The sequence below is a fragment of the Neodiprion virginianus genome, chromosome 5 (genome assembly GCF_021901495.1).
Source record: "Neodiprion virginianus isolate iyNeoVirg1 chromosome 5, iyNeoVirg1.1, whole genome shotgun sequence".
Classification (NCBI taxonomy): domain Eukaryota; kingdom Metazoa; phylum Arthropoda; class Insecta; order Hymenoptera; family Diprionidae; genus Neodiprion; species Neodiprion virginianus.
In genome coordinates, this window is record NC_060881.1 from 16,143,972 (window position 1) to 16,161,090 (window position 17,119).

At 35.7% G+C, this 17,119-nt stretch overlaps 1 protein-coding gene across 1 annotated transcript in view; it reads left to right on the forward strand.

The window, feature by feature from the left end:
* Positions 1-16,490, forward strand: part of LOC124306083 (phospholipid scramblase 1) — an 84,124-nt gene extending 67,634 nt beyond the window's left edge. The window contains exons 5-7 of the mRNA XM_046766242.1: positions 2,273-2,431; positions 7,134-7,295; positions 14,069-16,490. Of these exons, the coding sequence (XP_046622198.1) occupies positions 2,273-2,431; positions 7,134-7,295; positions 14,069-14,116 (369 nt within the window). The 3' untranslated portion in view covers positions 14,117-16,490. The remainder of the gene's footprint in view (positions 1-2,272; positions 2,432-7,133; positions 7,296-14,068) is intronic.
* The last annotated feature ends 629 nt before the right edge of the window (positions 16,491-17,119 follow it).

Consider the following 17,119-nt stretch of genomic DNA (forward strand, 5'->3'; position numbering starts at 1 on the left):
CTTGCTTAACATTCTTAGTATAATAACATTGACGTGATCATAACCTCCACACAATTATCCGTGTTAGTTAAAAAAAAAAAACACCACACAAAAATTGATTTCTATTTTAATTATTTTCACCGAAGTCTGACATTAATTATACAATGTATCAAACTTAAAGTTTAAAAAACTTGCTTAAAATTTTTTTAGCGCTAGAAAATATTGTACATTACTCTTTGTGGATTCAAATAAACGCGCCAGTAGCAGCACAATGACGTCAAACCAATCACATTCCGTTTTATGTCACGTGACTTTTATGTGATTTAGGACCACTTTTATTTATTAAATTATTTAAATATTTATAAACAAAAACACAATATTTTTTTTTCAAAAATTCTAAAAAAATTTATAGAATCGAAAAACATCAAAAGTTAAGAAATATAAAAATCATGCAAATACCCAATTGGTAGTATGAAAAACTCAGGGATAATTTTTCTCGGTGATAAGAAATGTCAATGTATTTTACGATTCAGAATTTGTGCAGCGATTGTACTTGGCATCGTATTATATACGTTATATCTCAGGGAAAAGGCTATATGGGGATAAGTAGGGTAAAAATGATTTTCTCGAATATCTTAATGATATTTTATGGCTAAGTAAGTTTACGAAATTTTTTTGCAATTTTTTATATCATTAATTTACTGAAGAATTTTTTTTTCACACCTAATATAAGTGAATTATTTTAGTATATTACCTATATCAAAAACGAGTACAATTTGGAATAATACAGCTAAAATTTATTTAATGACTCAGTTGTTCTAGAAAAAAAATGTTTTTTATTTTTTTTTAACTACGCCGTACCTTTAAGAAAATGTTGAAAATAAATACAAGTGATTGAAGAATCTATAATGAATGTAAAAATATTAGTTCCATAATTTTGCTCGAACAGGATCACAATAAAAAACAAAAATTTAAGAGATAATCATTTTTTTATCATGATTTTATTCGTCTACAAATCTGTACATGCCTTGACTTTCTGAATAACATATTAAATTTTCAATAAAATCGGTAAAGTCCTGAGGAAAAAATGATTTTATGTTTTTTAGTTTTTTTTTTTTCTTTTTGTCTCCAAAACAAATTGACATTGAGGTCTGATATTTTCAGGATTTCAGTATTTGAATAGCTACTTGTCCATAAAATGGTATTGAGATATTCGCAAAAGCCATTTTACCCTGCTTATCTCCCTATGGCCTTACTAGTTATCTATACCCTCTGTCTTAATAGATATTACATATATTAATATGTGTACACATTTTTAACTTCTCTTTTCTCTCTGTTTTCAGAGAAAAAAGGAAATTACTGTAATCACCTCGAAAATGAAAAGTTGACTTTTCACTAGATCTCGACGTTTCGATATATAGAGAATCACCTCCAACCATTTTCGGATGGCCGGCTGTGTGTATGTACGCATGTATGTATGTATGTATGTATGTATGTTTGTATGTGTGTGATCAACTTTTTCGTCCGACGATACCTCGAGAACGAGTTACCGAATTTCAATGATTTTCCTCTCTATCGACGCGGCTTTTCCAAACTTAGAACTGATTAGATTCTGGCTTTAATCGATTCAGGACTTTTTGAATTATTTAAATAACTAAATTCCAAAGAATAAAATAAAAACAATGATATCTTGAGAATAAATAAATGGATTCTAATGAAAATTGGTACCGCAAGGTTTTTTGGGTCGCTAATGACAAGTCTAATTTAAGTCAGAATTACAAAATTTAAATTTGGCGTATGCAATATGCTCAAAAAAAAACTAATAACATTTGGATCTTTATGAAAATTGGTCCCCACGGGTTTGCTGGGTGGCTGATCACGAATCTGAGGTGAGATTTTCGAAAATCAAAATAGCGAATCAAGTTTGATGGAAAAAATCTGAATAAATTCGGATTTTCGTTGGAATCAGTGGGCGGAAATCCTTTGGGTCACCGATAGCGAATCCAAGATCAGACTTCCAAAATTTGTAATGGTGGTTTAAAATAATATAAAAAAATCGTCATGTCTTATGTAATATGGCATATGAGGTTTTTCATATCGTTAATCATGAATCTGAATTTGTAGTTCAAAATTCGAATTCAATATTATCGTTTTTTTTAAATTTCTTTTGTGTACTTCGGGCTTGCAGTGTGAGAATGGAAAGTTCGAGGGCCGAGTCATGGCCAGCCTAAAGTTGCTTGTTTCTAAACGTTTCATATATTCATTATTCATGGGGTCACTTGTTGTTTATCAGGAACTGGAGGTATCTTCTAACGGTGTTCAAATCGGCTCCATTGTACAGAACTGGAATCCCATCCGCCCTTCTTTCTCGATCTGCGATGCCAGTGGAGACAGCGTTCTAAGTATCAAAGGCCCCATATGCATGTGCTCATGTTTTGATATTGACTTCGACGTAAGTATATTATATCTAGGTATAAATAATAGTTTAACAATTAGTTTGAATAATTCGTACATAGAGATAATATTGCCCGTTCGGGAATAAAGAAATTTATTAACTGTTATTTTTCATTGTTTTAAACACTTTACTTCTTGTAAAATAATATCTCGTCAACCGCATCTTTGTATGTTCACTAGGAAAAAAAATAAATAAATAAAACTGTAAGGGAAAAGTCGACTGGCCTGAAAGGGAGTGGGCTTACTTCTCCGAAATCAGTTCTATTAGAAAATTTTGCAGGATTGTATCTACCGAAAAATTATCTTACAATCGTCAATTCGGGTTTTTCCGTGACAATTGAGGGTAGAAAAAAGAGGGTAAAAAATTTTTTGCCAAGGTTATTCATAGATGCCAGCTGGCAGTCTACGTATATCAATCATGATTAATAAGCACGCGCAAGGATATTTTGTTCACGATCAGATGAAAAATGGCTATTGTATCAGAATGTTAAAAATATCAAAATGTTAAAAATATCAAAATGTTAAAAATATCAAAATGTTAAAAATATCATCATATTAAAAATATCATTAACACACGCCCCTAGTGAGAGAACTACGATTATTATAAGTGGACTTAAAATAATCTCGAATCTTTTGATAAAACGACTAAGGTTTGCAACCGAGCGTTTTCTCGCTCTGTGTATGTTCTGACACAAAGTAGTCATCCAGGAGTGAAATTTGTACGTGCCTTGGGTAAACCAAATGTTATTTGGAATAGTTAATTTTTAAAAATTGAAAAATATCGAATAATACTCCTCAATTTAATTCTATACTCTGTCCGGCGAGAGATCGACACAACGTCGCGTAATAGAGTGGGAATCGGGTGGGGATAGCGGAGCTCGCTATTCAAGTATTGTACCTATAATTTCCTACATTTGTGTCCTGCACCAATAGTCTACGCTGTGTAAGAGAACTAATAGGTGAAATAATATGAACATCGCGGGCTCATTATATCGTATAGTCCAAGAGTTCATGACAAATTTAGAGAAGGTGTTTTGCCCACGTTAAAATAATAAAAAAACAACACTGTGACGATGTATATATTTTGATCGACGAAAGTAAGAACCGAAGTTCGGACGGATCAGCGGATCAGCGGATCAGCCGATCGGCAAATTAGTAGGCCTACGACTTTAGAAGGAGAGAGTTGCGTATGGAGGTGCCAGGAAATCATAAAGTGTGAAATTAACTCAAATCCTGATCAGGTAACGAATTCAATAAATAACGACGAACGGAAACAAGAAAGAAAGTCACACCATTCTCAAATTATAGATACGACACATCACACACTCTCCCTTCAAATATTTCGAATAATTGTTCCGCTCGATTTTATCTATATACACTTTTACCGTCCGTTTTAATGTTATTGTTACTATTTTGTTTTATTCTTACTCGACTATTGTCTCATATATCCTTTAGCTTATACACCTGTGCCGTCCACTTATATTTTTTTCTTTTAAACTATCAAACCAAGTTTGTTGGGTTGCGACGTGCAGGGACTAGAAATTAGGGATGTTGTACTATTAAATTACAGTTGACTTTTAAACCAAAATGACCCAAATACATGCATAATTTGCTCTGTGATCGTCAACAACTATTGCCCGTAATTGTCTATTTATTTCCCTTTCTTTTATATTTGACTTATAATCAATAAACTAAAGTTCATTACAACACTATTACTATGAGTGCATCTGGAATGGTGGGTCTGGTAAAGGTCTTGCGGTTATTTTGCTACTGCGTAACCTAATAGATTTGAAAAAATATAATCACAAAAAATATACTTTAGGCATCCTAAAATTTTTATGGCATATTCAATAAACAATTCAAAAAATACATGTCAATTGCCAGACGATTTGAACGGTTTTTAACAACCCCCTGACGTGAATAAAGATTTTAAATAAGTGCGACAAAAAGTCTCACTTGTAGTTACAAGTGCGAGAGAGATAGTTTATCCACGCCTTCTGGCAGCTGACGGGGCCCCTGGCTCTTCGGCCTGTGATTGGTCGCCTCAAGACCACGTGACCACTATTCACTATGAAACTCGCTCTCACACACACAGCAGAGTATTTTAGAGTAATTAATTTTTCAATAATAAATAACAAATATATATGCTCATAAGTTTTTTTTCTTTGATACCAACGTGTCATTAAATTCCTTGCACTCGTAGAGTTGCTAAACGGAGTATTATGTGAGGTATGTGTGGTATTACCTTGAATAATTTATTAATTTTTTTAAAATTATTAAAATAATTGACATCACTACAAAAATACTAAATTATTTTAACTATATCCACAGATATTTGGTCCATATATATATATATATATATATATATATATATTGATAAATCTTGATACCCAGAACGACAAAAACTGCAGTAAAAACTATGATAGAAGCTTAACAATATCAAACTAATCTTCCACGTGGTTGTATAAACTCGTTATGAAAAATACTCTAAAAGACTCTGCTGTGTGTGCTGATTACAAGTTTCACGGTAAGCAGTGGTCACATGGTCACGTGGTCTTGAGGCGACCAATCACAGGCCGAGGACCCAGGAGCCCCGTCAGCTGCCAGCAGGCGTGAATAAACTACCTCTCTCGCACTTGTAACTACAACTGAGACTTTTTTGTCGCACTTATTTAAATTTTAATCTTTATTCACGTCAGGGGATTGTTAAAAACCGTTCAAATCGTCTGGCAATTGACATGTATTTTTTAAATTGTTTATTGAATATGCCGTAAAAATTATAGGATGCCTAAAGTATATTTTTTGGCTATATTAATTAAATAAATTCGGGGGGGTCAGGTCATACTTTAAAACTCAAAAACTAGTCTGGGATTATTATTTATATATTATACAGCTACTAAAACAATAGGTAAAAAAAAATTCAACTTGCCCAATAGATATTTTTTGAGTTTATTCTTTTTTCAAACCTAATAGGTTGCGCAGTAGCAAAATAACCGCAATACCTCTACCAGACCCACCATTCCAGATGCACCCATAGTAATAGTGTTGTTTTTTTATTATTTTAACGTGGGCAAAACACCTTCTCTAAATTTGTCATCAGCTCTTGGACTATTACTTGAAATTTCACAAGTCTGTGAACTCACTCGCTATTTTGTAACAACTGACCCTCGGCGGTTTGAAATCAACCGCTAAGTTTGAAATTAACTGTTAGGTTGAGTAGTTGGGTACCTGTGTCGGCTGTAGCTGGGTCTGGCCAGCTGCGAGACCCGTTCGGTAACCTGGAGTGGGTAAAATGGGCGGCGCATTGGGCGGGATCTGACCGAAGTGGACGCGTTTAGCTTTGTAAGTGGGTCGATCTCTCGCTGGACAGAGTATAGACCTAGCAAATGAAAACGACCTAAAACGTATTCCAAAGAATTTATACGGAATTGGTGAATCTGCCGAAGTTTTCGGTTACATATATTTTTATGAATAAAATAGAAAATGAATTAATAGAAATCACTTTTAATGACCATAACGTCAGCCATTTTATTCGTTAACATGTTTTGCCGTGTCCACAATACTTACCTCAAAAACGGTTCAACCGATTTACTTCGAACCTAGGGACAATATTCTTGGATAGTTTAAATTTTGCCACGAAAAAAAATTTTTTAAACGAAAACCCCAAGTTCTACTTCAAACGGCCGATATTTTATTGAAAAAAATGAAATTGGACCGTGAGGAAGAGTACATATAACGCCGTACACGGTGCAGCTCAGCACCGCACGACAGCGAACTGAAACGTTATGCAATTTTAGGTTAGCAATATTTCGATTTGGAGTGAGAATTATATTTTTTGGGGTTAAAAAGACCTCTGGAATTAATTTTATTGAAGCAATATTTTCCAAGACGCTGGAAAATAGAACCTTTACCAAAAAAACTATATTCTAACTTTTGTAAATTTCGCGACTCTCAACCTCTGAGTTTTCCATCTTCCAAATTCGTGAAAACGGTTCAAATTCCATTGTAAAATATTGTTTAAAGGGAATCATTTCGTCCAAATGCAAAAATATGTCTACTACTTCCGACTCTCACCCCCTATATTTCCTCTTACTCGATATCTCTGAATCCGCACGAGATTTGAGTGGAATCTATTCATATTTTTAGGGGTTTTGTTCAACCATATTGAGTAGACACAAATATAAACGGTGACTGTCGGGATGAGTATAATTATGTATTATTAATATAATTTTGTTTGTCGATATTGAGCGACCGCTGAATATTCATTATTCCAGTGAAATTTGGACGCTCTTTATAAGTTTGGACTGTAAAAAAAAAAATTTGTGGTGTGAGCTGTAAAATGGATAAGTTGAAAAAGTTTTTCAGATAAGAATCGAACTCTTAAGCGACCTTGAAAAATTCTCCCATCACGTTCAACTTTAGAGGGGTTTATTTTATTTGAAGAAACTATTTCGGTCCAATTTGATGTTACAGCGACAAAAGTGAGATTCAGAAGAAGAGAAGCTTCTGTGATTGCCAATATTCTCTAAAAATAATTCGAAGCTCTGATGAGATTTTCTGAACTTAAAGGGCAAAAGAGTAGCAAAAATGACAAAATCCCAATAAGATACTATAAGTGATCTTATAGAAATGAACTAAAGGTGGTTTTAGTGACTCACTGACGGCATCTCTAAAACGTCATCTTTAATCGTTATTTGCAGGTACTTTCAGTTGACGGCGAGCACAAAGTTGGTCGAATTTCCAAAAAGTGGTCTGGATTTGCACGAGAATTATTCACGGACTCGGATATGTTTGGGATCAGTTTCCCTGCCGATCTGGATGTCAAAATAAAGGCAGTTCTCCTTGGTGCATGTTTCCTGATTGTAAGAAAAATTTTGTTCCATATTACTTATGCTTTACTTCGTTCGTTTTGAAGTTACATTGATGAAAAATCCCCGTCAAATACATTCCAAGATCGTATTACAGTGTTGCCCCGAAAGAAATTCTATTTCACTGCTTTTTGTCTGTGAGTTGCACAAGTTATTTTTGTGGCAAGTTTGCATAAAATGGGGATTTCTTGTCGTGTGTAAAGTGCTGCAAGAGCCAAAGGCGTGTACGCCTATGCGCGCACATGCCACATATCCTACTTTCTGTACGACCTCCTGTTAAAAATTATAAAGTAGTCGAGTTGTTGACGGACGTAACGCCGAAAAGATTTATGAAACGATGTAATAGTCCGAGAGCTGGGGACTGATTTTTGTGACTAATATCCGCAAGCTTGATATTTTTTTTTGTATGTGCTATACATATGGGATATTCTGCGAAGTGTGGATCAAGATCGGAAATTGATCTCTCCGATTTATTTCAAACTTTTTTCTGTGAAAGTACTGGTCGAAAAGCAAAGCCGTGATTTTTTTTCAAATTTTTTCAATCATGCGTATTTGAGATTTTACCATCTCAAAAGCGACTATTTTCTAAAATCTGAAAAAATTCAGGAAATCCTAGAACAACATGTCAAAATTTTGTAGCCCTATTCGAAGGTGGAGATTTCATCACAGCAAAAGTTGGATTTCGAAAATAATGAAAATTTCGAAAATTATTCATAGAATGTGTTTTTCATATGAAAATTAACAAAAAAGTTTCCTATAATATGGGTCGAAAAAAAATATATTTACAGAGTTAAACTCGAAAAATAGTAACTACCTAAGTCTTCGCTAGGTAGCGCAACAACATTATACGAATAATGCAAGGTGAACATTCACAATGTAGAATTTTTTTATACAACACTAGTACGCAAACACAGTCTAGTTCGTAACACCAAAGTATAATAACGCGCGTAGAATTCCACACACGCAACAAATGCATTGCGTCATTCCATTACTAACCGAAAATAAAATTATTGCTCGTCGCTATTCTTCATCAAGTATTGATATTACTCATAAGATAATCAAATAACTATGATATATAAAACATTGTAATATGTATGTGGAACATAAATATTTCATACCTTAAAGCTGTTAATATATTTTTTTCGACCCATGTTATAGGAAACTTTTTTGTTTATTTTCATATGAAAAAGGCATTCGAAAAATGATTTTTGAAATTTTCACTATTTTCGAAATCGATCTTTTGCTGTGATCAAATCTCCAGCTTCGAATAGGGCCAGAAAATTTTGTTATATTTTTCTAGGATTTTCTGAATTTTTTCAGATTTTATAAATGGTCGCTTCTGAAATGGTAATATCTCAGATATGCATGAACGAAAAAATGTTTAAAAAATCATGGCTTTGTTTTTCGATCATTACTTTCACAGAAAAAAGTTTGAAGTAAATCAGAAAAATCAATTTCCGATCTTGATCCATACCTAGTGGAATACCCCATATGCACCATTGTAGTCATAGTCTTCCAACGCATCACCACAATGGCAAGTCTGAGGGCGATCTCGAAAGTCGCAAAAAACAAAGATTTTCAACTCATTTTCCCAAACAAACTTTGTTTATGAGCTCTTGACAATGTCAAGATTGAAATTAAACTAGTCTACCAACTCGCGTGTACAACGTAGTGCGTCTTCCACTCGCATGAAGCCCGCACAAAGTTACCATAATGAAATCATTTTTTCAAAGCTGAAGTTTTGATCTAATTCAGTTCTGGTCACGTACGAATGAATAATAATCGTCTTCCAATTATTATTTATAACGAAAACTGTCTTCCAAAGAGATGAAAGTACAGCGCGCTAACCAGGTTAGCCAGGTACTTCTTTTCTGCAATTTTCTTCAGAATTTATATTCTTGTTGCACAATGTTTGTGGGTGTCCCCTAAGTGTAAATTATTCAAGTTGGATTCGGGGGAGGGGGGTCGGTCGGTTGGTCGGTCGGAAGTGCGCGTATTATTGGACGTTTGATATTCCTTGGATTCAACATTTCGCCCCTCGCTATGATGCATATTTCAACTTTTATTTTCGATTAAAATTTATTTTCGCAATTGTACATTTTCAATTCTTTTATGTCTTTTTCATAGTTCTTCGTTGACAATGCCTTTCGATATTTCGAATTACCGTTAATAAAAATTTCGAATTACTGGTCCGTCGAAATTCTAACCTTCACTTGGGATTGGACTTCATAGCTGTCATCTGGGAAAACACGTTTAATCAAATACCTCTTGAACCGTGCATCGCACAAAAAAAAACAGCGAAAATTTTTCTGTAGGTGATAAAAAACGGGACTTTTTTCTGTGTAGTGCACAGTTTTTTACTTATAGCGCTTCAAGGTTTCCAATCATGGGTATTGCTAAATATATCATCAACTGTTGATGGAACAGTAAAAATGGTTACGCCCAATTTAGTAGAATATAAAATTTCCAATAAACTTTATTTCACATTTTTTTCCCGTAAAATTGATACTTTAAAAGCTATAGCACGGTAAACCGTGCGCGACGTGTAAGAAGAGAATAAAAAAGCAGATTCTACTTAAAACTACAGGAGAAGAGAAAAAAACTATATATATAGGTATAAAGCTCCATGAAACTGTGCATAGTAGTACTGGAGAGCTTTATTGAGGTACACTGTAGATGTTAAAAATTTATATATGTGTGATGCGGATTTTTGCTGGATCACTGCCACCTTGAGAAGTAACCGAGAACTACCATGTACGCAATAATTTGGTGAACCGCGATGTAAGCTGGAAAAATTGATCTTATAAAAGATATCGCGAGATTCTGTTGGCGCCTGGCGTGAACACGTCTCGAAATCCTTAGTTCCGCTAAACCTCGGCTGACATACTTGGTGGTAGTTCAGTACCACGGAGAGCGGAGGGGTGATTTTGGAGACAGAGAGCGACACTCGACAACAACACACTATTTAACACAAATAAAATAAAATAATATATTCGGTAATAGTGGCGATATAAAAAAAAGTCTAATAATTTAAAATTCGCTCCCGTGATATCGAAAATAACAAAAAAATAAATAAACGAAACAAAGTTAAGAACAAACAAATATCAAAGAAATGTTAATCCTAATTGCGCTAGTCGCACTCTCAATAAGAAATAAAATTGCCGAAACCCAAAAACTAGGGATTATTCGAACGCACCAACTGCGATCGTCCTTTACTAAAATAAGGCGTTAATCGCAAAATTATTTCGTATCGGAAATCAAAAATAAGTTTCAATTTAATAACTATAACTTAAGACGACTAATCGCGATGCATCCGAACTCTGATTAGTACTCGAGCAAAACCCAAAATTAAATAGTCGTACCGCTAAACTGAGCGCTCACACGCGGCGATACGCGACCTACACGAGACGTGACACGCTAGTGCGACTAGACCCCGTGCAGCGACATTTGACTGCACGCAATTTAATAACCTAGATTTTCAACAAAGTGGACTCTACGAGTTATCGCGAAAACTCAAGCTACGGCCATCAAACAAGGAGATCAGCAAACGAATTTGGAGTATCGTCGTAACGCAATTACAAAATGGCCAACCGTCAACCGGTCCGCCGATCTAAATCAATCTCGAAATTGGTTCGCTAGGGAATTAATAGCGCGTACCGCGACGAAACCACATCAAAAAGCTCCCAACCCCGTAGTCGGACAACCCAAGTCTCTGCTTCGCGAAGAAAACAAACAGTACAAAGAACACCTCTAAGCTACCGCTCGCTACACGTCTCTCTAACGATACTTTTCAACTGTTTCGCACGTTTCCCAGCATCGCCAGGACTCTGTATGTTCAGCTTCGCTACGCGGAGCCGAAATTCCACATGCTTCGAACATAAGCGTAATTAGTCGCGAAAGATTCCCCAGAATTTTTGCTTCTCGGATTACAACATTTTTAAAGGCTAGCTCATCGCTAACGTCGATTTCTGCTGTCTCGGAACGTTGATTGGCTGTCGCGATCGACGGTACTCCATCGTTCGGCAGTGGCGTGGAGACGGCTTCGCGAGGCTGTTCGATGTTGGCGCTTTAAGGAGGGGTTGCGGCTCGCTGGCCAACAACGGAAATCTCGTCCGCCTCGGTTTCCCTCGTGGCAGAGGTCTACGTTGGCCATGGTGTAAGGAGTAAGGTGTATTCACGGTCGTGTATACAGGTCTGGGCCAGCCCCCTGACACACGCTGCTAAAAGTGGTTCGCAAAATGTCCCTCGATTCTGCCGCCAATTTCGACCACTAGTGGCGCTGGTAGTTGTCTGTCAAGCTTGCGCGCGGTCAGCGAGGGAGTTCCGTATAGTTACTCGGGTAACAATAAAAAATAATAATTGTTATATTTATCTGCTAACTATACGGAACTCAGCGAGGGCAGTGTGCGTGTCAGAAGTCTACTAGCGCCACGTAGAGGAACTAAAAAACGGGGACAAAACGCGTACAATTTTTCAGTATACGAGCAATGGTGGGTGTCAGGGGTCTGTTCTGGGCACTCCCATATATTTCGTATACCCCACAGTGTGCCTCTATCTGAGGCACATGTGTCCCACATTGGCCGCAAAAGCGCGGAGCGCTGCAATCTCGGGGGCACATGTGTGACAGAGACAGAGCGATATACGCGCGCATGTATTAGCGGGGCTGTAATGAAAAGTTAATCCATATCCTGAATAATTCGTCGAACACAAAAATTAAAACCGTAAGTCGAACATATGAGCGATGAGCCAGTAATTAATTATACTAACCGTCCTTGAGATGGATAGGCCAAATTAAGTTTTGCTCCGGTGTACTCGGGTAATGCAACTACGCAATAACTGCGCGCATGCCCCTCCGTCACTAGCGACGTGGCGAAATTTGGAAATATCAGCCTCAGTTAGAGGCACAGGTTTTTAGACGGAGTACCCAGACCTGTATACACGACCGTGGATGTACTACAGAGCAGCTTTTCGGACGAACCAATAGAAACGTTCCGCCAGTTGACATCGCAACAAGCGGTCAATTCAAAAAGAATTCTTCAGTTCACGCATAGTGGAAATGTGAATACTTTTTTTTACACAGCGTGCGGTAAATTCGTTTTACCGTGCCTGCGGAACGTGCGGTGAGTGAATATTACCTTTACAGCGATCTCTAATATTGTAATAACATACTCCTGCGCACTTTGTATTTACCAGAATATAATCGATGTAAACAAACGCGGCGCTAAGGAGCGAAGGCGATGCTCGGATTACTAACATTGATTACAAAAGGTCATATTAGCTTTTCTTTGTATACCAATGCCATTTTTATCAGATCTTATCGCGAACTTACCACAACTTGTGTACAACAATAGTATACATAACTCGTTTGGACAGATATCGCCTACTTCCCGCACTTGTCACGTAATGTACCATTACCTCTGCAGGTCCTACCTCGATTCTTACAGCCCTTAACCGAACAGCTGAACATTTGATTGAATTCGTGAAACGATGCGCGTCAACGCGATGTGTGACCCACCATGTTTGTTTATACGTTTATTGAAGTTATAGTTGAGGTTATGTTGTAATTTGAACGTGCGCATGCGCTGTAGGCTTACTATGACTTACTGTGACGTCAACCGGCCGAACGTGCGACCTTGTACGAAATCTAGTCCTTTATCGAGCACACCTTAATCCTTATACCATGTACACTTGTGGACAATGAATCTGAGACGGCTAATTTTTCACACTAGACAGTTAAGTTGGCCACTTAAGTTGGCAGCACAGGAAACGTACAGCGCCACAGTCGGTCGAGCGCGAAACAAACTCAATCTCAATAAACATAACATAACTCATGACCGTCGAATCCAACCTTAGAATATCGCGGGGATAATGACTTATTGGATTGACACATATTCTATGGTTAATTTCCACGGTCATGGGTTATGTTACGTTTATTGAGATTAAGTTTGTTTCGCGCTCGGCCAACTATGGCGCTGTACGTTTCCTGTGCTGCCAACTTAAGTGGCCAACTTAACTGTCTAGTGTTAAAAATTAGCCGTCTCAGATTCATTATCCACAAGTGTATATGTATACGTTGGCGCTCTCTTCGTAGCCTCGCGTGAGGCTCTCCGCTCGCGGTGTAGCCTCGCTATTGTGTTCCCTCGTCGAAATTCTCCGCTACCGTTGTCACAAAATGCTTTCGAATTTGCCGCCGATTCCCTGCCTGGTGTCAATATACTCGAAACAACATAAACAAAAATCCTGAAATATCTTGTTCGCTAGCCTGTAGAATGTCCCATCTCGGAGTTTCGGTACGTGGCTATAAATTAATAGAAAATTCAATCTCCACCAAAAATATGTATATATATATACATCATATTTGTATTTGGAGATTTCAATTGCATTACATGGATTTGTTGGAGATTGAATTCTCTATTAAAGAGAAATTTCCAGGTAAAAGAAACATTCTTTTCATATCAATTTTTACCATCTATTGTGTGCCTCAATAAAGCTATCCAGTGCTGCTATACATATAGGAGCTAAAAATTTGGCGTACTGACTGTACGGTGTGCCGTAAGTAAAAACATTGAGTGCAAGCAACGAAAAACACTTGTTATCATAGTCTCCAAAGGATAACAATGTGCAATTCAATTTTGTCAGAATTCTTTGGATTATGCATAAGTGGAAAACATTAGGAACTTGGGAGTGAAATTTTTTATCAACGCTCTTTTGTAATAAATATTTCGTTTGATATATTATGAACTAACAAGTGATCATTGCTTTCACAGGATTTCATGTACTTCGAAGGTCAGAGTAAGGCTGGTGAATTGGGCTAGAAGTTACGAATTACTTCTACGATAATTCAAGCAGAAAAAGAAATGGTGAAGAAACTTGGATCTGAAAATTATTATATTCGCTGTCTACCACTGCAACTTTTACCGTGTACACACACTGAACAAAAAGTCAGTCTTCCTATTAAACTATTATAGAATATATTGTCGACTCAGGCCCTTTGAATACTGTTGTATTACGACTGGTTGCTGAAATTACACGATCGAAGTAACCCAGATTACTTTTCGTACTTAGTTGTACCAAACTGCTTATATTGTATAATCTAATAAAATAAAACAAAATATTGTATAATCCGTATGGATTAATGTTGAGAATGTTGCTATAAATAACTGTATTTTCTTACGGTATTATCACATGATTGAAACAATCGCATAAGTTTTCAATTTTCGGTGGGCGAAAGTACGTTTTATACTTTTTTGTACAGTTCCTCTAATAATAATAATACATACGCATAAAGGTATGGTGACAGACTTCGTACAATTTACTTCAGTGTACTCTAATTTTACGATAAAACTAGTTCATGTGATGCGTGTAGGACGCAGAGAATGCTGGTTCATTGACCAAGCACATTTAACTCCACTCACAATTGACGTAATGTACACGAGGAAGGTCCTTAAAATAGGCCTGTAAAAATTTGAACTGAGCTGTTCTCCAAATTAGCTCTCAAGAACTAAATGCACAATCTCTATCCAAGCACAATTCTTTGTCTTACAATTAACCGTAAACTATTGCGCTAGTGAAGGGTGAATCGCGTTGTTTAAAAGTACATGTTTTTACGGTATCTGCACTGGCTATATATTCCATAGCAGGATTTGATATTTGAAAAAAATCTGTAACTATGAGAAATATACGAGTATTAAGGCTACTGTATGGTGAAAATATTAGCATCATCAATGATGTATTCTTTAGCATATAGGCATGTTCATGTCAATTGTATTTCTTTTGAATCTGACGTTCTTTCAAATAACTCAAAATTAAGATGCAATATATCCTGTGTTACAGCCCTATGTAACAATAACGTAGTTAAAAATCAAGAACCAACGTGTATTTTCATTTGATACTCAATTCAAAATCAATCATCGATTCATATGAATTTCTCGGTATGATATGGGACGTGTTAAAATCACTCGCGCAAAGTTTACAAATTTTTTTACAATATTTTGATCCATGGAATATTTTGTCAGGTTAAGAAAAGAATTAGATTCAAATAATGTACAATTAGCATAGAATACTCCATAGACAATGCTCATATTTTTACTAAGTAGTAAAATCGATGCGCATTAATTTCTTGTTTCAGATACAGATGTTTTTGTAAATGATTATGCGATAAAATATGAACTGAAAACACGGTAAAACCGAGTTTTTTCAAGTGGCAAAATCTATTCCCCCTTTGCACGAGGGCTTAGGATTGAGGTTGAGATATGTGCTTTAGGAGAAATTTTTGATTATTTATTTCAAGGGTCATCCTAATGCACACCCATATATAAAACATATTATACCTGAATATAACTAGCTGTATAATTGCGAGTCTACCATTGGATATTTTATGCGCACGAATGTGATATGTCTACCAAAAACATGAAACACAAGTTCAAGTGATATTAAATACCATAAACGTATTTACGTAAACTTAAAATAGGTATACAGGTAGCTCCAGTTTCTTACCTTTTTTAAGTAGTAATTTACAGGCTCGTAATACCAATTTTTCTTTTTTATTTAAGGTGAATAGAACAGAAATCTCATTTTTGTGTAGTTATGCTGGAAAATCCCAGTGCTTGCATGTCCTCGGCAGTGTTGGACAAGATAATAAGTATTTAGAGGTCAGATTATTTCTCTCCACATTTATCTAGATAGAATGACAGATAGATTTCTATGCGGTCATCTCTATAAAAATCTTGTTATTCTCATGTAGATGATAAAAAAACATGTATGCAATACAAATAAGAGATTTTTGAAAAATATACTCCGAATGTTTATCAGAAAATCATACATTTATTAAAACACTTATAATCGAAGAATTACAGCAGTCTTTTGACGGAATAGTAACTTTTATAATTGTTTATTGATTACAAACTTCCGACGTAATGTATAAGAATGTGATTTCTAGTTCTGAATAATCTCAACAAGGCGCTGAGAAAGATAACGATATTATATTATACCATTTTGTAATGTAGAAAGTCCTTGGTATATTAATAAACATGACAGTTAAATCACATTATAGCATTGACTGACAAGCATTTCAGCTTATCTGTATATATGAAAAACGATGAAAACGAACAGCAGATTCATGTACATTAAGGTGAAAAATTAACCAGGTTCTTATTATTTCTACAATGTAGAAAATTATTATTCTGTCAATTAGAAACGAGAGAACTTCACTGCAATCGGTAGAAAACAAGGTAACGATAGCTCGGTAGATAATACGACAAGTTTACCATAGACTATAACCAGTACGAGAGATTGATATTCATTAACGATTTACAAAATCGGTAGCGCAAACGATCGACTAGATAACTTTCGGTAGAATTATTCATAAACGATAGAATCGATAATTTATAATGATTACGGACCTGAGGAATTAAACAATGAATTCCTGAACATAACTTTTGCGAGAATACGAAATACAAAATTATGAGAGAGTGAGAATTTCGGAGAGTTTACAAAATAAAGAAATACACTAAATACACCGCAGTACAAAAGAATCAAGAATAATTCGCAGAACTTAACTTAACGAGATACAGAGAAAAAAATAACAGGCAAAAATAATATAAAATTACCAATAGCAATAGAAAAAAAAAGGTGCGGTAATATTTAGAGGCGCTGATTCTACGCTCGGTTGTACTCCAAGGAACTCGATATACGATACAATAGGCACAAAAATAAATAAAAATATAATAAGCAGTAACAGAAATAAAATATAAGGCACACTACTATTACAAAAAAGTAGGGAATGAAACGTAAGGCCAATAGGGCTCAAAATACGATAG